General features: G+C 44.2%; 1 protein-coding gene across 2 annotated transcripts; it reads left to right on the forward strand.

Moving 5' to 3' along the window:
- Nucleotides 1–12926: 12926 nt before the first annotated feature.
- Nucleotides 12927–26736, forward strand: LOC115125258 (CMP-N-acetylneuraminate-beta-galactosamide-alpha-2,3-sialyltransferase 1-like). Of its 2 annotated transcripts, XM_029654766.2 has the most exons (6): nt 12928–13348; nt 16241–16434; nt 22376–22558; nt 22803–22848; nt 23225–23344; nt 24143–26736. In XM_029654766.2, exons 1-6 carry the CDS (start codon nt 13088–13090, stop codon nt 24299–24301), a joined length of 963 nt encoding a protein of 320 aa, XP_029510626.2. In that variant the 5' UTR covers nt 12928–13087; the 3' UTR covers nt 24302–26736. The 2 variants fall into 2 exon arrangements, with proteins under 2 accessions (XP_029510627.2, XP_029510626.2); XM_029654767.2 differs by lacking the exon at nt 23225–23344 and having other exon boundaries at nt 12927–13348.
- The last annotated feature ends 52 nt before the right edge of the window (nt 26737–26788 follow it).

Here is a 26788-nt window from a genome sequence, read left to right on the forward strand (position 1 = left end):
ATACATTTTTAAAACATTACAATACATTCACAGATTTCACAACACACTGTGTGTCCTCAGGTCCCTACTTCACCACTACCACATATCTACAGTACTAAATTCATGTGTATATATAGTGCGTATGTGCCAATGTTGGAATTTCTTCACAGTCCCTGCTGTTCCATAAGGTGTTTGTGGATGGGGGGTTCTCTCTCTGCTGTCTCCGTTAGTCTTTTCGTTTTGTTGACGTAGAGGGAGAGTTTATTTTCCTGGCGCCACACTGCCAGGTCTCTCATCTCCTCCCTGTTAAGTTTTGTTGACGTAGAGGGAGAGGTTATTTTCCTGGCGCCACTCTGTCACGCCTTGGTCTTAGTATTTTGTGTTTTCTTTAATTATTTGTTCAGGCCAGGGTGTGACATGGGTTTATTGTGTTGTCGTATTGGGGTTTTTGTAGGCATTGGGATTGTGGCTGATTAGGGGTGTGTCTAGCATAGGCTTGGCTGCCTGAGGCGGTTCTCAATCAGAGTCAGGTGATTTTCGTTGTCTCTGATTGGGAACCATATTTAGGTAGCCTGGGTTTCACTGTGTATTTTGTGGGTGATTGTTCCTGTCTCTGTGTTAGTTGTTCACCAGACAGGCTGTAAAGGTTTTCACGTTCCGTTTGTTGTTTTGTAATATTTATAGTTATTTCATGTATCGCTATTCTTCATTAAAGAACATGAGTAACCACCATGCTGCATTTTGGTCCGCTTCTCCTTCAACAGACGAACGCCGTTACAGAATCACCCACCACACCCGGACCGAGCGGCGTGGTAACAGGCAGCGACAGCAGGAGCAGTGAAAGGAGGAATGGACATGGGAAGACGTGTTGGATGGCAAAGGTTGTTACACTTGGGAGGAGATACTGGCCGGAAGAGGTCCCCTCCCATGGGAACAGGTGGAGGCACTTAGGAGAGCAGAGGCAGCCGGAGATAGGAGCCGACGATACGAGGGAACACGGTTGGCAAGGAAGCCCGAAAAGCAGCCCCAAAAATGTATTGGGGGGGGGCTCAGGGAGAGAGTGGCAGAGTCAGGAGTCAGACCTGAGCCAACTCCCCCTGTTAATCGTGAGGAGCAGCGATCAAAGGACTTCTGGACTTGGGAAGAGATATTGGATGGAAAAGGACCCTGGGCTCAGCCTGGTGAATATCGACGCCCCAAAGAAGAACTGGAGGCGGGGAAAGCGGAGAGGCGCTGGTATGAAGAGGCAGCACGACGACGTGGATGGAAGCCTGAGAGTCAGCCCCAAAAATGTATTGGGGGGATGCTCACAGGGAGTATGGCTATGCCAGGTAGGAGACCTGCGCAAACTCCCTGTGCTTACCGGGGGGCTAGAGAGACCGGGCAGGCACCGTGTTATGCTATGGAGCGCACGGTGTCTCCAGTGCGGGTGCATAGCCCGGTGCGGTACATACCAGCTCTTTGTATTGGCCGGGCTAGAGTGGGCATCGAGCCAGGTAAAGTTGGGCAGGCTTGGTGCTCAAGAGCTCCAGTGCGCCTGCACGGTCCGGTCTATCCAGTGCCACCTTCACACACCAGTCCTCCGGTGGCAGCTCCCCGCACCAGGCTTCCTGTGCGTGTCCTCGATCCAGTACCACCAGTTCCAGCACCACGCACCATGCCTTCAGTGCGCCTCGCCTGTTCAGCACAGCCAGAGCCTTCCTTCCCTCTAGCGCTGTCGGAGCCTCCCGCCTGTTCAGCGCAGCCAGCGTTTTCCTCCTCTCCTGCGCTGCCGGAGTCTCACGCCTGTTCAGCGCTTCCAGAGCCTTCCTTCTCTACAGCGCTGCCGGAGCCTCCTGCCTGTTCAGAGCAGCCTGAGCTGCCAGACTGCATGGAGCAGCCAGAGCTGCCAGTCTGCATGGAGCAGCCTGAGCTGTCAGTCTGCATGGAGCAGCCTGAGCTGCCAGTCTGCATGGAGCAGCCAGAGCTGTCAGTCTGCATGGAGCAGCCAGAGCTGCCAGTCTGCATGGAGCAGCCAGAGCTGCCAATCTGCATGGAGCAGCCAGAGCTGCCAATCTGCATGGAGCAGCCAGAGCTGCCAATCTGCATGGAGCAGCCAGAGCTGCCAGTCTACATGGAGCAGCCAGAGCTGTCAGTCTGCATGGAGCAGCCAGAGAAGCTAGATCCGCCAGTCAGCCATGATCTTCCAGATCTACCAGTCAACCAGATTCTTCCAGATCTGCCAGTCAACCAGACTCTTCCAGATCTGCCAGTCAACCAGAATCTTCCAGATCCGCCAGCCAGCCAGGATCTACCGGAGCCAACTACCTGCCTGGGCTTCCTCTCAGTACTGGGCTTCCTCTCAGTACTGGGCTTCCCCTCAGTACTGGGCTTCCCCTCAGTCCCGGGCTTCCCCTCAGTCCCGGGCTGCCCCTCAGTCCAGGGCTGCCCCTCAGTCCCGAGCTGCCCCTCAGTCCCGAGCTGCCCCTCAGTCCCGAGCTTCCCCTCAGTCCCGAGCTGCCCCTCAGTCATGAGCTGTCCCTCAGTCCAGTGGGGTTCTGGGTGAGGACTATTAGGCCATGGTCGGCGGCGAGGGTGGATTATCCCAGGACGCGAGGGGGAGGAACTATGACATTTATGGAGTGGGGTCCACGTCCCGAGCCGGAGCCGCCACCATGGACAGACGCCCACCCGGACCCTCCCTATGGTCTTGAGGTGCGTCCGGGAGTCCGCACCTTAGGGGGGAGGTTCTGTCACGCCTTGGTCTTAGTATTTTGTGTTTTCTTTCATTATTTGTTCAGGCCAGGGTGTGACATGGGTTTATTGTGTTGTCGTATTGGGGTTTTTGTAGGCATTGGGATTGTGGCTGATTAGGGGTGTGTCTAGCATAGGCTTGGCTGCCTGAGGCGGTTCTCAATCAGAGTCAGGTGATTTTCGTTGTCTCTGATTGGGAACCATATTTAGGTAGCCTGGGTTTCACTGTGTATTTTGTGGGTGATTGTTCCTGTCTCTGTGTTAGTTATTAACCAGACAGGCTGTATAGGTTTTCACGTTCCGTTTGTTGTTTTGTAATATTTATAGTTATTTCATGTATCGCTATTCTTCATTAAAGAACATGAGTAACCACCACGCTGCATTTTGGTCTGCTTCTCCTTCAACAGACGAATGCCGTTACACACTCTGCCAGATCTCTCATCTCCTCTCTGTTAAGTTTTTTTGGCGTAGAGGGAGAGGTTATTTTCCTGGCGCCACACTGCCAGATCTCTCATCTCCTCTCTGTTAAGTTTTGTTGATGTAGAGGGAGAGGTTATTTTCCTGGCGCCACTCTGCCAGGTCTCTCATCTCCTCTCTGTTAAGTTTTGTTGGCGTAGAAGGAGAGTTCATTTTCCTGGCGCCACTCTGCCAGGTCTCTCATCTCCTCTCTGTTAAGTTTTGTTGACGTAGAGGGAGAGGTTATTTTCCTGGCGCCACTCCTTACTACCTTATTCAACTAAAACCACACTTGATAGTAATTTTTCAAATTTAACTAGGCAAGTTAGTTAAGAACAAATTCTTATTTACAATGACAGCCTAGGAACAGTGTGTTAACTGCCTTGTTCAGGGGCAGAACAACAGATTTGTACTTTGTCAGCTTGGGGATTCGATCTAGGTTACTAGTCCAATGCTCTAACCACTAGGCTACATGCCGCCCCTATCCACATGTGTGTTTTGTTTGTTGTTAGCTAACTAGCACCCACATAATTGAAAAGGGAAATGCATATAGCCAAATCCAATGTTTTAGAGTTCTTCTATTATTTAAATCAGTTGACCTTATTAATTTACTACCTGCACTGCAATCTCAATATACCCACTGGGAACACACTGGTTGAATCAACTTTGGAATAGACGTTGAATTGTTTTAATCCCAACTAAAGTTTTGTTGCTAAGGATTCCATGACGCGGTTAGCCTTTACAGCTAAGTTTGTGTTCCTTTTTTTGTGTGGATTCCGCGAGTGCTAGCTGGCTGTACTACAGACAGCTGTTGTCGTCGTGGGAAAGACTCATTGTTGTCTTTTCATACAACAACTAGTTGCAGTAAAGAGACAATCTGGATACTAAGGAGATCCTGAGGGAAATCGACGAGTACCAGAAGCTTTACGCTATGGAGGAACAACATACTCCTTCATGGAAAGATCCGACCACCTCACAAAATAACTTTAACCCGACAAAAAAAAAAGAAAAACAGATTAATCTACAGACACGGATGATTTTACTTACCATTGAGGTAGAGACTAGTGCTCTGGCTGGAATCCATGCAACACTGGAAAAGTTGTATGAGGAGGTAGCAGTGCTGACGGGGAGTTTGGAGTTCAGCCAGAATGAAATTCTCAAGCTCCAAAGAGAAAACAAGACACTCACAGCCAAGGTAAAAATCCATGATTCCAACATGGATTGTCTACTCAGGGAAATAAGGGTGATGAAAGAGTCGCTACTAGACATACAAAGTCAAAGCATGCGTGAAAATCTATTTTTTTCTTGGATTCCTGAGGACGCATCTAATAATCCAGAGGGCGCGATCAGAGAATTGACACAATCCGCCTTGAAACTTCTTATAGAGACTGTAAACAAGGTGGCTTTCCACCGAGTACACAGACTTGGAGCTCAGAGCGACAAGACCAAGGGTCCCTGACCAATCATCGCAAAATTTGAACACTACCAACAAAAGGAGCTGATCAAAAGCAGAGGAAGGGAGCTTAAAGGGACCAAATTCGGTCTCAATTACCAATTTCCAAGGGAGGTAAACGAACGTCGTAAGAGACTGTATCCGTAACAAAGACAACAAAGGGAGAATGGTAAGGGTGCCTTTATCATTGTGGACATACTCTTTATAGATGGACAGCTATTCTGAGACAGCTCCATAACACAGTGGCTGTACTAAATTCTACAGGGACTACAGGTTACGGAAAAAAAATAAGGTATGGTAAGTGTAAAAATATCTGAACATTATGAAGTGGATATGAACACACACGTACTCAATTACATGCTTGCTTACACATACGGACGTATACAGTCCTGGCGAAAAGTTTTGAGAATGACACAAATACTGAAGTATAATTACAAGCATTTCATAAGTGTCAAATGCTTTTATTGACAATTATATGAAGTTGATGCAAAGAGTCAATATTTGCAATGTTGACCCTTCTTTTTCAAGACCTCTGCAATCCGCCCTGGCATGCTGTCAATTAACTTCTGGGCCACATCCTGACTGATGGCAGCCCATTCTTGCATAATCAACACTTGGAGTTTGTCAGAATTTGTGGGTTTTTGTTTGTCCACCCGCCTCTTGAGGATGGACCACAAGTTCTCAATGAGATTAAGGTCTGGGGAGTTTCCTGGCCATGGGCCCAAAATATCGATGTTTTGTTCTCCGAACCACTTAGTTATCCCTTTTGCCTTATGGCAAGGTGCTCTATCATGCTGGAAAAGACATTGTTCATCACCAAACTGTTCCTGGATGGTTGGGAGAAGTTGCTCTTGGATGATGTGTTGGTACCATTCTTTATTCATGGCTGTGTTCTTAGGCAGAATTGTGAGTGAGTCCACTCCCTTGGCTGAGAAGCAACCCCAAATCAAATCAAAACAATTTATAGAGCCCTTCTTACAGCTGATATCTCAAAGTTCTGTACATAAACCCAGCCTAAAACCTCTAACAGCAAGCAATGCAGGTGTAGAAACCCCACACATGAATGGTCTCAGGATGCTTTACTGTTGGCATGAAACAGGACTGAGGGTAGCTCTCACCTTGTCTTCTCCGGACAAGCTTTTTTCCGAATGCCCCAAACAATCTGAAAGGGGATTCATCAGAGAAAATGACTTTACCCAAGTCCCCAGCAGTCTAATCCCTGTACCTTTTGCAGAATATCAGTCTGTCCCTGATGTTTCTCCTGGAGAGAAGTGGCTTCTTTGCTGCCCTTCTTGACACCAGGCCATCCTCCAAAAGTATTTGCCTCACTGTGGGTGCAGATGCACTCACACCTGCCTGCTGCCATTCCTGAGCAAGCTCTGAACTGGTGGTGCACCGATCCCGCAGCTGAATCAACTCTAGGAGACGGTCCTTGCGCTTGTTGGACTTTCTTGGGCGCTCTGAAGCCTTCTTCACAACATTTGAACCGCTTTTCTTGAAGTTCTTGATGATCCGATAAATGGTTGATTTAGGTGCAATCTTACTGGCAACAATATCCTTGCCTGTGAGGGCCTTTTTGTGCAAAGCAATGATGACAGCATGTGTTTCCTTGCAGGTAACCATGGTTGACAGAGGAAGAACAATGATTCCAAGCACCACCCTCCTTTTGAAGCTTCCAGTCTGTTATTCGAACTCAATCAGCATGACAGAGTGATCTCCAGCCTTGTCGTCGTCAACACTCACACCTGTGTTAACGAGAGAATCACTGACATGATGTCAGCTGGTCCTTTTGTGTCAGGGCTGAAATGCTGTGGAAATGGGGGATTCAGTTCATTTGCATGGCAAAGAGGGACTTTGCAATTAATTAATTTTGGCCACGACTGTACATACACACACACACACACACACACCTGATCTTGCTCTCTCTCTCTCTCACTCTCTCTTTCTTTTCTCTTCTCTCCCTCTCTCCCTATTGTCGAGAACAGTTTTATAATTTAATGTGTTTATTGTTTGTCTATCTTTTATATGTATTTGTCTACAAGTTTATATATGTTTTACAACAAGCAAGGGGAAGATATCAGAATAGGGGCATTGGGGAATAATAACATACAGTATTGTATGGAATACATTTGTACTGTAGTGAAGCCGTCTCTAGAGTAATGCAAGGTCTCTTTCATGACCATGTAAAACGTCAATTGCTATGGAAATGCTGGGATGTGTTTTTCAGTTATGTTAAAGGTAATTATGATGCAAATATGATGGGGATACGATATGGATTACAATTATCATCATGAATATTAAGGCAATACGCACTACATGTTACACACATAGACACTCAACCATGCAAATTGGCAGAGTTATTATTTATTTGGACAACACACATTATAGTCTTACTCTTATACAGACATCGTACACACTCTCATTACATCACATCCAATATCATACACATCAACCTACTCAGATTTGTTACACACATAATATCTTGTCTCAATGTTCTACCATCTGTGGCATTGTCTCACAGGCAAACAGACAAGGGAATAAAACCGATATTGCTAGAACCTATTTCTTGAATTCTAAATATCAGACATTTGAAAGCTCTAGTTTTGACCTTCATAATACCTCTGATGGCAGTAACTTTACAAGCACTAATTATGGCCAATTTAGACTGAGAATAGTATCTAGTTATGGTAAGGGGTGAAATAAGTATAGCCAGTTATAATTGGTTTAGCAGATTATATAAAAAGATGAGTCTTTACGTGGCTCAAAAAAAAGGAATATAACATATATTGTTTACAGGAAACTCACTCTACATGGTGAAATAATTTTATGTCATGGACAAAGGAACCCAAAGGGTGTGATGATATTAATGAACAAAAATGTCGATTTGAATGTGCAAATAGTCAGGAATGAATCGCAAGGAAGGTGGATCCTTTGAATATGAAAGTGGACGAAAAAGAGATTTGGCTCATTAATCTAGATGGTCCAAATCAGGATGATCCACACTTCTTCAAAAACATTTATACCAATTTTTGGAACTTACAGGCAACAAATGATCTAATCATTATGGTAGGAGACTATAACACAGTATTAAGTACCTCAATGGACCTTAAAGGTAATCACTTTACAAACTATCATCACCGTGCTCTTAAGGTAATTACCAATATTATGGACACATTAGAAATAGGGGATATTTGGAAACTAAAAAAAAACAGACCTAGTCAGATATGCATGGAGGAGACTTAATCAAGCTAGTCGTCTTGACTACTTTCTTGTCTCTTTCTCTCTTGCATCAAAGGTTAAAACGTTTTAATAGGAGACAGAATGCGATGGGATCTTCAAATCAAATCAAATCAAATATATTTATATAGCCCTTCGTACATCAGCTGATATCTCAAAGTGCTGTACAGAAACCCAGCCTAAAACCACAAACAGCAAGCAATGCAGGTGTAGAAGCATGGTGGCTAGGAAAAACTCCCTAGAAAGGCCAAAACCTAGGAAGAAACCTAGAGAGGAACCAGGCTATGAGGGGTGGCCAGTCCTCTTCTGGCTGTGCCGGGTGGAGATTATAACAGAACATGGCCAAGATGTTCAAATGTTCATAAATGACCAGCATGGTCAAATAATAATAATCACAGTACTTGTCGAGGGTGCAGCAAGTCAGCACCTCAGGAGTAAATGTCAAATGGCTTTTCATAGCCAATCATTAAGAGTATCTCTACCACTCCTGCTGTCTCTAGAGAGTTGAAAACAGCAGGACTGGGACAGGTAGCACGTCCGGTGAACAGGTCAGGATTCCATAGCTGCAGGCAGAACAGTTGAAACTGGAGCAGCAGCACGGCCAGGTAGACTGGGGGACAGCAAGGAGTCATCATGCCAGGTAGTCCTGAGGCATGGTCCTAGGGCTCAGGTCCTCCGAGAGAGAGAAAGAAAGAGAGAAAGAGAGAATTAGAGAGAGCATACTTAAATTCACACAGGACACCAGATAAGACAGGAGAAGTACTCCAGATATAATAAATTGACCCTAGTCCCCCGACACATAAACTACTGCAGCATAAATACTGGAGGCTGAGACAGGAGGTGTCAGGAGACACTGTGGCCCCATCCGATGATACCCCCGGACAGGGCCAAACAGGAAGGATAAATCCCACCCACTTTGCCAAAGCACAGCCCCCACACCACTAGAGGGATATCTTCAACCACCAACTTACCATCCTGAGACAAGGCCGAGTATAGCCCACAAAGATCTTCGCCACGGCACAACGCAAGGGGGGGGGGGCAACCCCCAGAATTAAAAGGGTTTTACCAGGTACTGTTCATCCTGATCAGACAGAGAGGTCGACGGCGAGGGAGATATTAAACAACAACTACTAGCAATAAAAGAACATCATGAAACAAGAGCTAGGAATGGTATTTATAGCAGATTTTGATAAAGACTGGATTTGATTTATAAATGCCTGGATTTTTCAATTTAGGTAATTCTCTTATAAAATGGGTAGAAATAATATATAGCAACCCCAGGTGTAAAATAAACCTCTCTCTAAAAGCTTCACTCATTCAAAAGTTTTATTTGAACCCTAAACGGTTCTCAAGTAGATTACTAAGAAAAGCTCATCCATTGTTTAAATTTTTTCTTTTTGACTTTGTGCAGATTGCCATGTCTCATTTTTGATTAATTGAAAATTATACTTTTTTCAAAGTAACTATTTTTCAAACAAGCATTGCAGAGCTGGCTACAATTTCAATTTCATCCCCCTGAAAAGATAGAACAAATATTACGGCTGAACTCAAATGTGCTGGTTGATAAAATACCTGTACTTATGGGAAAGATGTTAGAAAAGGGTATTTTGTTCTTAAATTATATTGTAAATTGGAATGGTAGAGTTCTGACCTTCATGGAGTTATCAGAATTATACAGAAAGGTCTGCTCAATCCAAGAGTACAACCAATTGATTACAGCATCGCCACAAAAATGGAGGAGGCGGGTGGCAGTGGGAGGAGGTCGGGAACTGGTCTATCCAATATAAATGATCAAAACTAGTGGAGGAATAAAAATAGCATAAATGGGAAAGTATACCAGTTTCATTTGAGGACTGGGATGTTTACAACCATGCCATACAGATTGCAAAATAGTTGGGAAGAGATTTTTGATTCCATGGTACAGGGTGTATGAGTTGATATATAAAACACCACAAGATTTAAGAATTATTATATAGAATTCTTGCCACCAACAAAATGTTGAATATTTGTGGCATAAAATCATAGAAGCTCTGCAGATTTTGTTGTGAGGATACAGAATCAATAGACCATTCATTTTGGTATTGCCCTCAGTGTAACAGGTTTCTTCTTCCTCCTCCGAGGAGTAAGAGAGGTCAGACCAATGTGAGTGTCCATTTTAATATAGAAAACTGAACACCACAAAAAACCACCGTGAATGAACAAACGAAAATCGAAACAGTCCCGTGTGGTACAGACACAGGAAACAATCACCCACAACTCAAAGGTGAAACCAGGCTACCTAAGTATGGTTCTCAATCTGGGACAACAATTGACAGCTGCTTCTGATTGAGAACCATACCAGACCAAACACAGAAATCCCAAATTATAGAAAAAGGAACATAGACAACCCACCAAACTCACGCCCTGATCATGCTAAAACAAACAAAGACATAACAAAAGAACTAAGGTCAGAACGTGACACTCAGGTAGCCTGTTTCTGGTCTCAGGTTCAGGAATGGCATGAAAATGCATAGCATTTATCTAAAATTGACCCTAGAAATTGTACTGTTAGAAGGTCTGGAGAGACCGGGTGAGTCAATTTCTAATATACTAATACTCTTAGTAAAAGTATTTATCTTCAACTCGCAATCTGTGGATTCTATTCTATTTGATAGATTGAAATTGTACGTTAAACATCACAGCATAGTTGAAAGATATGTGTTGGGTAGAAAACCGAAGTGGGTGGCCAGCAGAGATGGAGACAAGTGGGAGTGGAGTTGCTGTGTGAGAGATAGAATGATGGTCAAAGATAACAGTAAAAAAAACAAGAGGGAGTGGAGTTGCTGTGTGAGAGATAGAATGATGGTCAAAGATAACAGTAAAAAAAAAAAGAAGTATAAATTAAACATAATAAAAAGTACATTTAAATGACATTTAGTGGCAGTGTTTTTACAACTAATGACGGTTTGCCTGAAGCTGATGCCGTGCAGGTGTTTGTACACACAAGAACACACACATACATGTAATAGTGCCAGACATGCACACAAACATGAGGGACAACTATTGGGGATCTTGGAGGGTTCGGGTTCACGTTTTTTTGGCCTGCTGGTAGATTGGTCAACATGCCCTTGAGCAGGGCATTGACTCTGGATGCTTCTGTGTGTCTCTCTGAATGGGAATCTGTTGGATGACTGGTATGATGTAGTTATTGAGCAGCATCATTGCAAGTACATTGTATGTTTCGAGTATTCAATAATAAAAAATATATGTATAAAAAAATAGAAATAAGGATAGCAGTAGCACAGCAGTTGATTGAAAGTATGTTTATGATGTGATGGTTATATTGGAGAAATGGTAAGCCAAGTCTTAGCAGAAAAGAGCAGAGGGAGAAGAAGCATTGGGAGACTGCCATCAAGCTGAAGAAATGTAGGCAAACCAGTTTTAACAACAATGTGTAGGCTTATTGTTCCTTGACAAGAGACGTCACAGCAGCTGCTACACAATAGTTGATTCATGAAGAGGATGTGTCAGGGGGAAGTTCATATTAAAGCATCCTGGTAGAGTCATCATCCGTTTGGTGGGCCACCATAGAGATGGATTGAGATCTCTACCTGGTAGTGGTACTGTAGGTGTCATCATCCATCTGATGGGCCACCATAGAGATGGATTGAGATCTCTACCTGGTAGTGGTACTGTAGGTGTCATCATCTGTTTGGTGGGCCACCATAGAGATGGATTGAGATCTCTACCTGTTCGTGGTACTGTAGTTGTCATCATCTGTCTTTCCGTTTCTCAGTTTTTCACAATTTCTGACATTTAACACTAGCAAAAATTCATTGTTTTAGGTCAGTTAGGATCACCACTTTATTTTAAGAATGTGAAATGTCAGAATAATTGTAGAGAGAATGATTTATTTCAGTTTTTACTTCTTTCATCACATTCCCAGTGGGTCAGAAGTTTACATACACTCGATTAGTATTTGGTAGCATTGCCTTTAAATTGTTTAACTTGGGTCAAACGTTTCGGGTAACCTTCCACAAGCTTCCCACAATAAGTTGGGTGAATTTTGGCCCATTCCTCCTGACAGAACTGGTGTAACTGAGTCAGGTTTGTAGGCCTCCTTGCTCACAAACACTTTTTCAGTTCTGCCCAAAAATGTTCTATAGAATTGAGGTCAGGGCTTTGTGATAGCCACTCCAATACCTTGACTTGTTGTCCTTAAGCCATTTTTCCACAACTTTGGAAGTATGCTTGGGGACATTGTCCATTTGGAAGACCCATTTGCGACCAAGCTTTAACTTCCTGACTGATGTCTTGAGATGTTGCTTCAATATATCCACATAATTCTCTTCCTCATTATGCCATTTTTTGTGTGTGAAGTGCACCAGTTGCTCCTGCTTCACGGTTGGGATGGTGTTCTTCGGCTTGCAAGCCTCCCCCTTTTTCCTCCAAACATAACAATGGTCATTATGGCCAAACAGTTCTATTTTTGTTTCATCAGACCAGAGGACATTTCTCCAAAAAGTACGATCTTTGTCCCCATGTGCAGAAGCAAACCGTTGTCTGGCTTTTTTTATGGCCGTTCTGGAGCAGTGTCTTCTTCCTTGCTGAGCAGATTTTCAGGTTGTCAATGTGAGTGGTTAAAGTAGTAGAGGTATACCAGTACAAAGGGATCGGCCAAAAAGTAATATAAGTTTCAGTAAGATTAGATTTGTATAATTTATAGCAAGTCGCAGAAAATTGAGGTTGTGTTGGCAGCTGCAAAGAGGTATTTGGGTGTGTGAGGCTTGACATCAGAAGCGTTACAGGGTGTGTTAAGTGGTGATGTCCCATATACCTTTCAGGATGATGGCATGAGGTAGGAATAAATGCCTTTAATGGAGTAGGGTGGTGTTAATTTGATTTTATAATATTATAATAATTTATAATATATAATTGTGAAATTAGTGAGTGTAGTGTTAGATGGTAGGGTATTTATTTAGTACATTTGTATTTTTCAAGCAAGGTATAAAGGAGTTGTACTCCAGTCTAGTAGGTGGCGGTAATGCAACAAATTGGATGCCAACCGCCGTTAAACCTGATAGAAGAAGAATCAAACGATTTTTCTTTTCAAATTCGCAGTCGTCTTGAAAGCTCGGAGTTCCGACTTCCCAGATCCTTGATGTTTTGAAACCAGCATTATTAGGGGTGTTTTCACACATTCATTATTGAGCTCTTCACAGGTGGTGAGGATTCCATACCACCTACGAAATGAGTATATTCAGGATTAGGAAATGCCTTCTAACCACTCTTCTAATCTGCATCACTACCATCATTGTGTTTTATTCTGGACAGCAATCCTCCAATTCTTTTGTGGATTTTGTAAAAAATGCCCTTCGGCCGCTGGACGGCATCTTCTCTCCACCGCCGGACGACGACCCATGGTTTCAGAAGCGCTTCATCAGATCTATCAAACCATTTCTGACGAGAGAGAACAAGAAACTCTCCGATGATACCAGAACGTGGTGGCGGGTAGGCTAAATATATTTTTTGATTAATATATTTATATTTTTTTTAAATATGTTTTGAAACTAATGTAACAGGCAGGGAGCTGGCCTCGACCTTCTAGTCCGAAGTTCAGCTCGCGATCGAGTGTGCCCCAAAATAATACTCAAGAGTCGATATCAGTGTTTATACACACAGGTTACAAAACAAAAAGCTATGACAAAAATGGGATAAATAAAAGCGCAAATCCAAAACGTTCGCATTCAGTAATAGGCCTATAATTCATTAAAGTTATAGCCTATACACTGACCGTAGCAACATAAAAGACCATGCTTATTGAGTCAACCGTTAAAAGAAAACAAAAACAAATGAGGAAAAATAAAACGGGATCCCACCGGAGTAGCTGTGGCGCGTAAATGATTGCTTATTCAAAAGTTTATTGCACTAATTTAGCCCATCTCTATAACCCCACTGAGCGCAGACGTCATATAAACCTTTTTCGTTTTGATTTATATTTGGGTTGAGCTGTCAACTAACGTGAAATCAACAAAACATTATACCATGTAATTGGATTTAGATTAAACGTTAGGTGAAGAAAACGCAATTCCCTCACATTGATTTTATGCAAGTCCAATCAATTTTCCATTTTGATGCAAGGTAAACATTTATTCAACTAGTTTTTGCCCATGAGACTGATCAACTGTCACAGTAGCCTTCAATATAGATTGGCCCAGTGGTCACCAACCTTTTCTGAGTCAAGATCACTGAGTCAATGCATGCCGAGATCTACCGCTCTGATTTGTATTCTTTTATTAACATGATTAAATGTAAGCCTATGCAACAATAACCAATTAAAAACAGTACTGTGGCAATGAGGTTTGTGCAGTAAACTATAGGCCCAATGCATTATCACCGCATACTGGCTTTGCTTGAATTGACCTGCCAATGAATGCATTGTTGTTCGGGACATTAAAAAAAAACATCTACATTTGAGGTGGACTATATGATCACGCCGGTAATATATATGTTGTATTACTTGTGAAGCACAGCTGAGTGAGCATGCATTTGAAATAATTCGCTTTTTATTTTACTGGGCTGATGGTGCCTACATCTGATAGTCCGTCTCAGCGGAGGGAGAGCGCAGCAGACTTAGGGTCCGTCTCAACATCCCTCCGCTCTCCCTTTCTTCCACTGACACTTGACCAAAGAGAGACACCGTGTTACAGCTGATGGCGAAACCTGAGTCGCACCGCATTATTTCTGCCTCATGCACAAATTCATGTTACTCCCATGAACAGATAAAGTGAAATATTCATTGATATTAAAAAAGACCCAACTTGCTAAAAATACAACGCAAGCCTATAGATGCACTTCATACTCAATCATTACTGCTGCACTGCTTGATGTAGCGTTGGTGATAAGTGTTGAATACAAAGTGTTGACAGTGCTGAGTAAGAACTTAAACATCAACTCACTCATAAAACACCAGCTCTTTGCTGTATTCGTTGAGTGTCAATTTTGTCATGGTTTTGAAATATCACAGTATCAATTTTGCCGTAGCTTGCTTTTATGCCTGCTACGTTACTGCAGACTCGGTCATTTGAGAAATCTGATTCACCAGCATAGTGCACTGAGTTTCCTCTCCAGGCCCACCGGGGAGGCAGAGTTTGTACCTTCAGCACATGACATGGTAACAGTTTGCCTACCCGGGGCGCAGGGAAGCTAAATTGGCTGCACCTAACAACAACAGCCCGACACGAATAATAATAATAATAATAATACAAAATAGGAACACAAGGCTTTATCGTTGGGTATTTTACAGAAATGTTTGGAGATCGACCGGTTGGTGACCACTGGATTAGCCCATTAACGTTGGTCAATGAATGTCCCAAACGCTCACTACAACTATACATTGAAATGTCCAAACATGTTAATTATTTTCTAAAGTTAAGTATCTTGTTAATACTGTTGCATGTTTTTTTTCTCTTGTTGCTTATAAGTTTTATTCAGAATGAACTTTTATTGGTTGGATTTAGGCTATGTGAATGAGTGAGCCCTTCGCTACAAGGACATTGTTTTAATGTATTGCTAATCTACCGGATAAAACAAGTTGGATGCAGAAATCCTTTCATTTGAACCATTTGTCATTCCAGGCAATACTATAGCGACAATGTAAATTGTGCCTATTCCATGTTAATTGGTTGTGAATCCTGATTGGCTAGTTAATTGAACACTTGTGATCCCTCTGACCTAATTATCGAATGAACTGGTGTGTCATTGTTTAGAGATCCTTGTGGGTGTAAGGTAGCTGTTTAGACAGGCAGCCAACTTTATTTATATATATAAAAAATATACTTTTTGTGTTGCACTAATTAGTCTTTTGACCAATCAGATTAGCTCAGAAAAATACATGTTATTGGTCACACTACACAGTGGAACAAAGGTCAGAATTTGGTTGCCTGTGTGACTGCAGTTGGTGAACCAGATTTAGCTGTCCATTTTGCCCTTTTTATAATAAAAATAAATATCCACAGTTCTGTTTTTAAGCCTCTTTAAGTGATGTAGCAAGGCCAGCTCTTTCACACGCTGCAATACATGGGTTGTCACTGACAACGCTTATATTGTAGTCAACAATAACCTGTTTTTCTGGACAGAGACCATGTACAATCCAAACACAAGTCTCAGAATACTCAGAAATGATGCATTGCAGCAGATTTAACAGCTCAGTTCCCTCTGCAGTTGCTGGGCAGGTGAACATGACATCATTATATACAAATCACACCATATACATAATCAGATTTGTCTGGTTTGGGCTGACGTTATGATTGTCATCTGAGTTGTGCTGCTTGTCCATTGTGTATTTATTGGTGTTTCATGTGTTTGCTGGCGCAATCAAATGAAGTACCATCTTATCACCAGAAAATCCAGAATGACAGTAGCACCGCCAAATTCAGCGAGGTGGTGGAGAAGTTGTTCCAGGTCATCCCTGATGCTGACCTACACATGGACGCGGGCCGTGAGCGCCATGGAAGCTGTGCTGTTGTGGGGAACTCTGGGAACCTCAAGGGTTCCTACTATGGAGCCCTCATAGACTCCAGTGACGTCGTCATAAGGTAGGCCAACAGAGGGTGTTGACCGAGGGCGCACTTGTCACACAGCCTGTTTGGGTTAACAGATTCCATACAGCAGGGCTGTAAACAGACCTTGTAGCGGGCAGGTGCTCAAAATTGGAAAACAAGGGCAACCGCTGCTTTCTGCTACATGTTGACTATTAGCCAACCAGACTGACTATTAAGTAAATCAATTGTTGATCAAATGTTATGCTGCTGTGGCAGTACTGTTGATATTTAAACTAGATAGCTTGCTACACACTCAGCTGGTGACCGCATCTCAAATCGTTTGAATTAAATCATTAAATAAAAAAGAATCCTCAATCTACACATTTTTTTGCAAATTCATATCAAATTTCCATAAGGATTCAGACCCTATGCTATGAAACTCAGAAATGGAGCTGCATCCTGTTTTCATTGATTTTTATGTTTTATTTTTATTTATTTAACCAGGTAGGCAAGTTGAGAACAAGTTCTCATTTACAACTGCGACCTGGTCAAGATGAAGCAAAGCAGTGCGACACAAACAACACAGGGTTACACATGGAGTAAAACAAACATACAATCAATAACACAATAGAAAAAAAGTCTACACTGTGTGCAAATGAGGTAAGGCAATAAATAGGCCATAGTGGCAAAAATAATTACAATTTAGCAATTAAACACTGGAGTGATAGATGTGCAGAAGATGAATGTGCAAGTAGAGATGCTGGGGTGCAAAGGAGCAAAAAATAAATGCAGTATGGGGGTGAGGTAGTTCTATGGGCTATTTGCAGATGGGCTATGTGCAGTGATCTGTGAGTTGCTCTGACAGCCGGTGCTTAAAGTTAGTGAGGGAGATGTGAGGCTCCAGTGATAAAAAAATAAAAAAAAAATTGCTTTGGGGGTGACCAGTGAAATATACATGCTGGAGCGCGTGCTACGGGTCAGTGCTGCTATGGTGACCAGAACCGTGACCTCCATTATTCTTAAATGGAAGAAGTTTGGAACCACCAAGACTGTTCCTAGAGCTGGCTGCCCGGCCAAACTGAGGAATCTGGGGAGAAGGGTCTTCGTCAGGGAGGTGACCAAGAACCTGATGTTAACTGACAGAGCTCCAGAGTTCCTCTGGGGAGAAGGGAGAACCTTCCAGAAGGACAATGATCTCTATCTCTGCAGATCCCCACCAATCAGACCTTTATGGTAGTGGCCAGACGGAAGCCACTCCTCAGTGAAAGGCACATGACACCCTGCTTGGGAGTTTGCCAAAAGGCACCTAAAGGACTCTGACCATGAGACACAAGATTCTCTGATTTGATTAAACTCTTTGTCCTGAATACCAAACCTCATGCCTGGAGGAAACCTGGCACCATCCCACGGTAAAGCGTGGTGGAAGTATGCTGTGGAGATGTTATTCAGTGGCAGGGACTGGGAGACTAGTCTGGATTGAGGGAAAGATGAACAGAGCAAAGTACAGAGAGATCCTTGATGAAAACCTGCTCCAGAGCGCTTAGGACCTCAGACTGGGGTGATGGTTCACCTTCCAACAGGACAACGACCCTAAGCACACAGCCAAGACAACGCAGGAGTGGCTTCGGTACAAGTCATTGAGTGGCACAGCCAGAGCCCGGACTTGAACCTGATCAAATATGTCTGGAGAAACCTGAAAATTAGCTGTGCAGCGACACTCCCCAACAAACCTGACAGAGATTGAAAGGATCTGCAGCGACAAATGGGAGTAAATCCCCAAATGCAGTTGTGCCAAGCTTGTAGTTATACCCATAAAACTGGCTGTAATCTCTGCCAAAGGTGCTTCAACAAAGTACTGAGTGTCTAGTCCAAATACTTATGTAATTGTGTTATTTTTTATATATAAAATTATATAAATTTATATAAATTTGCAATTTAAATCTGCTTTTGCTTTGTCATTATGGGGAATTGTGTGTAGATTTGAGGGGGGTCGGGTGCGATGATTTAATCAATTTTAGGATAAGGCTGTAACGTAACAAAATGTGGAAATAGTCAAGGGGTCTGAATACTTTCTGTAGGCACTGTAAGATGTGGTGGAACTCCCACTAGCTAGCCCATGCTTCCACCAATCCAGCGCTTTTAGATTTGTGGGAAGTAGTGAAGTCACGCTCCAGTAGAAAAGAACAAACCTTCCATAGCTGCACGTGACAGTAAATAACCGACCTTTGCTTTATGCCTGTACAGACAGCACACTCCAGGTAGTCCAGTAGAAAAGAACAAACCTTCCATAGCTGCACGTGACAGTAAATAACCGACCTTGGCTTTATGCCTGTACAGACAGCACACTCCAGGTAGTCCAGTAGAAAAGAACAAACCTTCCATAGCTGACCTTGGCTTTATGCCTGTACAGACAGCACACTCCAGGTAGTCCAGTAGAAAAGAACAAACCTTCCATAGCTGACCTTGCCTTTATGCCTGTACAGACAGCACACTCCTGGTAGTCCAGTAGAAAAGAACAAACCGTCCATAGCTGACCTTGCCTTTATGCCTGTACAGACAGCACACTCCTGGTAGCAGCAGGCACCATTCCAGTTTGTTTACTGACTGCCGATCAACTCATAGAAGCTGAAAATAAGAAATCAACTACTTTCTTTAAAGATGGTGCACCCGTGCCGTCGCTGTGTTTTGAATGGCGCTACCCGTGCCGTCGCTGTGTTTTGAATGGCGCTACCCGTGCCGTCGCTGTGTTTTGAATGGCGCTACCCGTGCCGTCGCTGTGTTTTGAATGGCGCTGTGTTTTGAATGAATGGCGCTACCCGTGCCGTCGCTGTGTTTTGAATGGCGCTACCCGTGCCGTCGCTGTGTTTTGAATGGCGCTACCCGTGTCGCTGTGTTTGAATGGCGCTACCCGTGCCGTCGCTGTGTTTTGAATGGCGCTACCCCGAATGGCGCTACCCGTCGCTGTGTTTTGAATGGCGCTACCCGTGCCGTCGCTGTGTTTTGAATGGCGCTACCCGTCGCTGTGTTTTGAATGCCGTGCCGTCGCTGTGTTTTGTCGCGTGTGTTTTGAATGGCGCTACCCGTGCCGCTCGCTGTGTTTTGAATGGCGCTACCCGTGCCGTCGCTGTGTTTTGAATGGCGCTACCCGTGCCGTCGCTGTGTTTTGAATGGCGCTACCCGTGCCGTCGCTGTGTTTTGAATGGCGCTACCCGTGCCGTCGCTGTGTTTTGAATGGCGCTACCCGTGCCGTCGCTGTGTTTTGAATGGCGCTACCCGTGCCGTCGCTGTGTTTTGAATGGCGCTACCCGTGCCGTCGCTGTGTTTTGAATGGCGCTACCCGTGCGCTACCCGTGCCGTCGCTGTGTTTTGAATGGCGCTACCCGTGCCGTCGCTGTGTTTTGAATGGCGCTACCCGTGCCGTCGCTGTGTTTTTGAATGGCGCTACCCTGTGTTTTGAATGGCGCTACCCCGTCGCTGTGTTTTGAATGGCGCTACCCGTGCCGTCGCTGTGTTTTGAATGGCGCTACCCGTGCCGTCGCTGTGTTTTGAAATGCCGTCGCTGTGTTTTGAATGGCGCTACCCTGTGTTTTGTGCCGTCGCTGTGTTTTGAATGGCGCTACCCGTGTCGCTGTGTTTTGAATGGCGCTACCCGTGTGTTTTGACCCGTGCCGTCGCTGTGTTTTGAATGCCGTCGCTGTGTTTTGAATGGCGCTACCCTGTGTTTTGAATGCTACCCCGTCGCTGTGTTTTGAATGGCGCTACCCGTGCCGTCGCTGTGTTTTGAATGGCGCTACCCGTGCCGTCGCTGTGTTTTGAAATGTCGCTGTGTTTTGAATGGCGCTACCCGTGCCGTCGCTGTGTTTTGAATGGCGCTACCCGTGCCGTCGCTGTGTTTTGAATGGCGCTACCCGTGCCGTCGCTGTGTTTTGAATGGCGCTACCCGTGCCGTCGCTGTGTTTTGAATGGCGCTACCCGTGCCGTCGCTGTGTTTTGAATGGCGCTACCCGTGCCGTCGCTGTGTTTTGAATGGCGCTACCCTGTGTTTGAATGGCGCTACCCGTCGTCGCTGTGTTTTGAATGGCGCTACCCGTGCCGTCGCTGTGTTTTGAATGGCGCTACCCGTGCCGTCGCTGTGTTTTGAATGGCGCTACCCGTGCCGTCGCTGTGTTTTGAATGGCGCTACCCGTGCCGTCGCTGTGTTTTGAATGGCGCTACCGCTGTGTTTTGAATGGCGCTACCCGTTTGAATGGCGCTGTGTTTTGAATGGCGCTACCCGTGCCGTCGCTGTGTTTTGAATGGCGCTACCCGTGCCGTCGCTGTGTTTTGAATGGCGCTACCCGTGCCGTCGCTGTGTTTTGAATGGCGCTACCCGAATGGCGCTACCCGTCGCTGTGTTTTGAATGGCGCTACCCGTGCCGTCGCTGTGTTTTGAATGGCGCTACCCGTGCCGTCGCTGTGTTTTGAATGGCGCTACCCGTGCCGTCGCTGTGTTTTGAATGGCGCTACCGTGCCGTCGCTGTGTTTTGAATGGCGCTACCCGTGCCGTCGCTGTGTTTTGAATGGCGCGTGCCGTCGCTGTGTTTTGAATGGCGCTACCCGTGCCGTCGCTGTGTTTTGAATGGCGCTACCCGTGCGTCGTCGCTGTGTTTTGAATGGCGCTACGCTGTGTTTTGAATGGCGCTACCCCGTCGCTGTGTTTTGAATGGCGCTACCCGTGCCGTCGCTGTGTTTTGAAATCGCTGTGTTTTGAATGGCGCGCTACCCGTGCTACCCGTGCCGTCGCTGTGTTTTGAATGGCGCTACCCTACCGTCGCGTTTGAATGGCGCTACCCGTGCCGTCGCTGTGTTTGAATGGCGCTACCCGTGCCGTCGCTGTGTTTTGAATGCTGTGTTTTGAATGGCGCTACCCGTGCCGTCGCTGTGTTTTGAATGGCGCTACCCGTGCCGTCGCTGTGTTTTGAATGGCGCTACCCGTGCCGTCGCTGTGTTTTGAATGGCGCTACCCGTGCCGTCGCTGTGTTTTGAATGGCGCTACCCGTGCCGTCGCTGTGTTTTGAATGGCGCTACCCGTGCCGTCGCTGTGTTTTGAATGGCGCTACCCCTGCCGTCGCTGTGTTTTGAATGGCGCTACCCCTGCCGTCGCTGTGTTTTGAATGGCGCTACCCCTGCCGTCGCTGTGTTTTGAATGGCGCTACCCCTGCCGTCGCTGTGTTTTGAATGGCGCTACCCCTGCCGTCGCTGTGTTTTGAATGGCGCTACCCCTACCCCTGTGCCGTCGCTGTGTTTTGAATGGCGCTACCCCTGCCGTCGCTGTGTTTTGAATGGCGCTACCCCGCTGTGTTTTGAATGGCGCTGTGTTTTGAATGGCGCTACCCCTGCCGTCGCTGTGTTTTGAATGGCGCTACCCGTGCCGTCGCTGTGTTTTGAATGGCGCTACCCGTGCCGTCGCTGTGTTGAACGAAGAGCTTTGAAATATTGCAGTCGTTGTTGAAGGAATTCTAAATTCCTCTGTTTTATTTCCCAATCAAAATTAAACACTCTGTCTATGCATTTAAGGGTTTGTAAGACCCTAATATTTTATAAGAATGGACCGAGCCCCGGACTTAAGTCAGGTAACAGCGTTTAATTCAAGAGTACTGCCTTCATACACATTTTGCCACAGGTTATAAACTGAAAATGATGTCAGCGTTTTCTAAATGTTCTATCTCTTCTTGACACTGGTAGAGAGGCCCTATAGTTCTCAAGCATTCCCTCCTCGCCTAAAGCCAAGGTCAGTTAGTGTAGATGGTTCATTCATTTGTACCAAGGCATTGTTCTAAACTCCTGACTATTATATACAATTGGGAATGGGAGCAAGAGAGAATTCATACAAGTATAGTACATGATAGCATTTGGACTAGTCGGGTCCTGATTGAAATGTATACATAATTAGTCATCATTGATAAAAATTCCCTTAACAATTGTATGGATTCCTGCTATGTACTGTGCTCTCTAGAATGAACAAGGCTCCTACCTCTGGCTATGAGGAGGATGTTGGGAAACGGACCACGTATCACGTCATGTACCCAGAGAGTGCAATAGATCTGGACAAAGCCACTAGGTTCCTGTTGATCCCTTTCAAGACTCTGGACCTTCAGTGGCTACCAGGCGCCATGACCACTGGGTCTCACATCACTTTGTGAGTAACAACTTATCATGGACTCTTCTGATTTAGTTGAGTGTTAATCAACAGCGGTCCTACAGTCCCTGGACAAGAACACCTGATTCAACTCATTGAGGGCTTGATGATTAGTTGACAAGTTGAATCAGGTGTGTTTGTCCAGGGCTACTGGAGTTGGGGAAACCCTCCGACAACATGCATTTTCCCAAGGTAACATAGCTAGCACCTCCTAGATGAAATGAAGTCTTCTTTTATTCAACAGGTCATATTTACCACTTAGACGGAAGATAAAGGCCAACAAAGATTTGGTGAGTCACCTTGTTAATGTATTGTGGTTATTATTCATCTACACAGTCAATATCTAATGCATGATCTGTTATATGGTCTCTTAGACAGTAGGTCTGCTTGTCGTTGAGGATGTGGGTAATGGGCAGAGCCGTGTTTAGATACATTGTAAAACAAACAACTAAATATGTGGTTTCCTAACAAAGGAGGCGGTGACGTCAAATGTATTTTTGATTTATTTTGTAATTTAGCAGACACACTTTTCCAGAGCAACTCTCATCTCTGACACTATCAATCTAACAAAGTGACTTCTCAAATTTGATGCATCACAATAGAAATTCTTCTTTTTCTATTTAAATCGGGTTGATAGACATGTAATGTGCAGTATATTCCATGCAGGTATTGGTTCTGAATCCTGTGTTTATGAAATATGTTCATGAAACCTGGCTTGACTATCAGGGCAAATACCCCTCGACTGGATTCATGGCTTTGATATTATCCCTACACATCTGTGACAAGGTAAGACCTATAGAGATCTACAGATACAACACCTCATGGCACAACGCAGAAGAGACTCACACAAACGCACAGTTGTGAATTTTATATTGTACATTTGTAATATTAGTGTTTTGTGTTGAATTATATTTTATTTATGATGTAGGCTTTTGCGACATGATTGTTTGGACCCCAGGAAGAGTAGCTCATGCCCTGACAGGAACTAATGTGGATCCTATTAAATAGTAAATATCAACATGCTCTGTTAGGAATATGGATAGGCATGTACTTCCTCAGCAAGACACACTGTATACTAGGGAAAGGGGAATACCCAGTCAGTTGTCCAACTGAAATGTGTCTTTCGCTTTTATCCCAACCCCTCTGAATCAGAGAGATAGAGGTGTGTGGGGGGGGCTGCCTTAATCGTCATCCACGTCTTCGGCGCCTGGGGAATAGTGAGTTAACTGCCTTGTTCAGAGGCAGAATGAGAGATTTTTACCTTGTCAGCTCAGGGATTCGATCCAGCAACCTTCCAGTTACTGGCCCAATGCTCCGGTTACTGGCCCAATGCACTGGGCTACCTGCTGCCCCGGTACACACATTACACAGTGTATTGTGATGCACACTGTGTACTACACATGATTGCAGTGCAGGAAACCAACCCTGACACCTAATGGATTGGCATAGTTTTGACGATCTGTGGTATCGTCACATATTACTGGCCCAAATCATGTTGGCTGCATACACAATATATCCCATTGCCATAAATAAAACCTTCTGGTTAACATTATGAAACTCTCTAAACATGTATTTCCATTGCAGGTGAATGTGTATGGATTTGGGAAAGACAAAGATGGGAACTGGCACCACTACTGGGAAACCTTAGTCGATAAAAATCTCCAAACTGGACTACACGATGGAAACTACGAGTACAACGTCACCATGAGGCTCTCGGAAATACACAAACTACGGCTATTTTAAGGGATTTAGTTTATAATTCATACACTATAAAGAGCTTTTTATTAAAGCGGATGAATCAAATAGGTTATAGCCTATTGTCTACATTGCACAGTGTTTACATACTCAAATACCTTCTCCTTTTATCTGCACTACCGGTTTTGGACTTGAACAATTTGGGGCTAAACTTATGAACTTTGGCTTAGACCATGGTTTAACCACTGGTCTGAAATGGCTAGCTGCTAGCTTTTCTCATAGGCCAACCTGGTGAAATTAGACACAATGCTGAGGACGGCCAGCAGATAATTGTATCCAGTAACAAATTCCGTCTCGGCCAGTTTAAAATTGGCATGACCCAATGCTTTTTGTTTCACTAATGCATCCTTAACAGAAGTTCACCGGCACGTACTGATACTCAAATTAACTGCATCACATGCAAAAATCTGTCTGGACGATTACCTCAGTGTAAGATGCCTAGTTCCTGACAATATTCACCACCTGTGATGTAAGTATGAATCTCCCGTGTTATCATTTTTCTGTTTCAACATGTGAATTTACATTCATTGTGGTATTGTTAAGGAAACTACAGCCATCACCTTAAAAATGAAGCCTAAGAATGAATTCCATAAAGCGCTAGGCCTACGACTTCAGCCTTCACCTACACTGCTACTAGGGCATAATAATATCTCAGCATATGAGGCTGCATGGATGTGTACACTAGCCTACATGTACATTAGGGCTACAATGTTTTTATAATCCCTATCTAGCTGATCTATCTTACCTTGTTTAAGTGTAAATTGACTGGTCTGGCTAGGTTCACCAAGTGTCCAGTAAAGAGAAGCTACACCAGAAATCCGCTGAGGTGAAGCCTCCTCATGGCTTCACTACTTATGAAACCCATTCAGTAAGCGACTGACTGACTGCTCTCCTATTCTCTAACACATGCTATTGACTGACTGGCTTAGTCTATATAGACGTTCAGATCGACAATCGAGCCATCTTCATTGTCGTGGATGTGATATTTGCTGGGCTAGCTTATATCAACACGATAGCCTATTGTCGGTTTAAATGGCTATTTAAAGCAAAATGATGTCCAAAATGGTGTTGATATAGGCAAGCCTAGCCTACTATAGGTTGAATGTTACACGTATTCACATCAGATAGTGTCCTCCTAGCTAGGCAAGTCAGTTAAGAACCAATTCTTATTTTCAATGACTGTCTAGGAACAGTGGGTTAACTGCCTTGTTCAGGGGCAGATTTAAAATGTTTGCAGGAGAGTATACAGGCAGTTTACAAGGGCAATAACCAATCACTACTCTCAAAGGACGACATTACTCGTCCATCTAGTTATCAGTTATTCACCCACACATGTCAAAGTCGAACCGCAGTGCTGATGTTTCTTTACGCTGAGGTCCAACCATGCTAATGCAGTGGAGTTGCCAATTCATGTTCAACTGAGCTACGCAGGGGGCGTGGTAAGCGAGGGTCTCGACAGACTTTAATAGGAGTATGGTGGCGGGCGGCAAGTGGTGCGATTTGTGGTGTCCGCTCCTGTGAGCGGCGCCGCTGGCTTAGAGTTTGAGCTGCCACAACATGAAATGAGTTGAAGTCTTGAGAGGCCGACGTGCACAGTTGACCTATGAGCAGAGTACTTCTTGTCCCACTAAGTTTATTTTAATGACAACATTCCAGCTGACAAAAACCGTGACTGCTGGTAGACACTTTCTTTTCTTCTGCGGTTCAATTGTCGTCTACAGTGTGTAAGTGCCTTTTATCGCGGAGTGATCCTTCATGTCGAAGCCACTCGGCGAGGACTGGTGAACTCTGATTTGCGGAGTGCGGGCACAGGTCACGTCAACATGGATATCTAATAGGTACGCATTCTCAGGAATTTCAATTATGACGGGTGTTTTCACATGTTTTTATGTGAAATGTTTATTAGGCTAGACTTCTGATATGTTGAAATATATTAAGCATTGGCCATTATAACTATGGAGAAATATTGTTTGTGAAGGGAAGTATTCATTTTAAAGATGCACTCAAACGTTTGTATAATTTCAGACAGTTTTGAAAGTGGTGCTCATGAGCCAAAAGTGGTCCCATTTTTTTTTTTTTTGTGTACTAAGTTATTATTTTATTTTTGACCAAATGTGTGATATCATACAATCAAATCCCTGCAAAATGTTACGAGTTTGTTGTGCTTAAGATCCCGGAGTGCATCTTTAATTTATGAAATTGTGATTTGAGGTGCATTTTGGATTATTCCGATGTTGGTGGCTGTGTGTTTTAATATCAATCGTCATCTCCATAATTTTCTAAATGTGTTAAATTCAATCTCTGGTAGACAAAATGCATTACATCCAATGTTAGTCTGCTACAGTGCCAGTTACATATGGGTGCATGCGTGCGCACACCCATACCTGAGTCTCCCCTTTAATAATCTTCATTCTGCAACTTGACTCAGTCAGTGTTTACTGTGTTTGTTTATTTATGGATACAAAATAAACTGAA

This window comes from Oncorhynchus nerka, linkage group LG27 (assembly GCF_034236695.1).
Source record: "Oncorhynchus nerka isolate Pitt River linkage group LG27, Oner_Uvic_2.0, whole genome shotgun sequence".
Taxonomy (NCBI): domain Eukaryota; kingdom Metazoa; phylum Chordata; class Actinopteri; order Salmoniformes; family Salmonidae; genus Oncorhynchus; species Oncorhynchus nerka.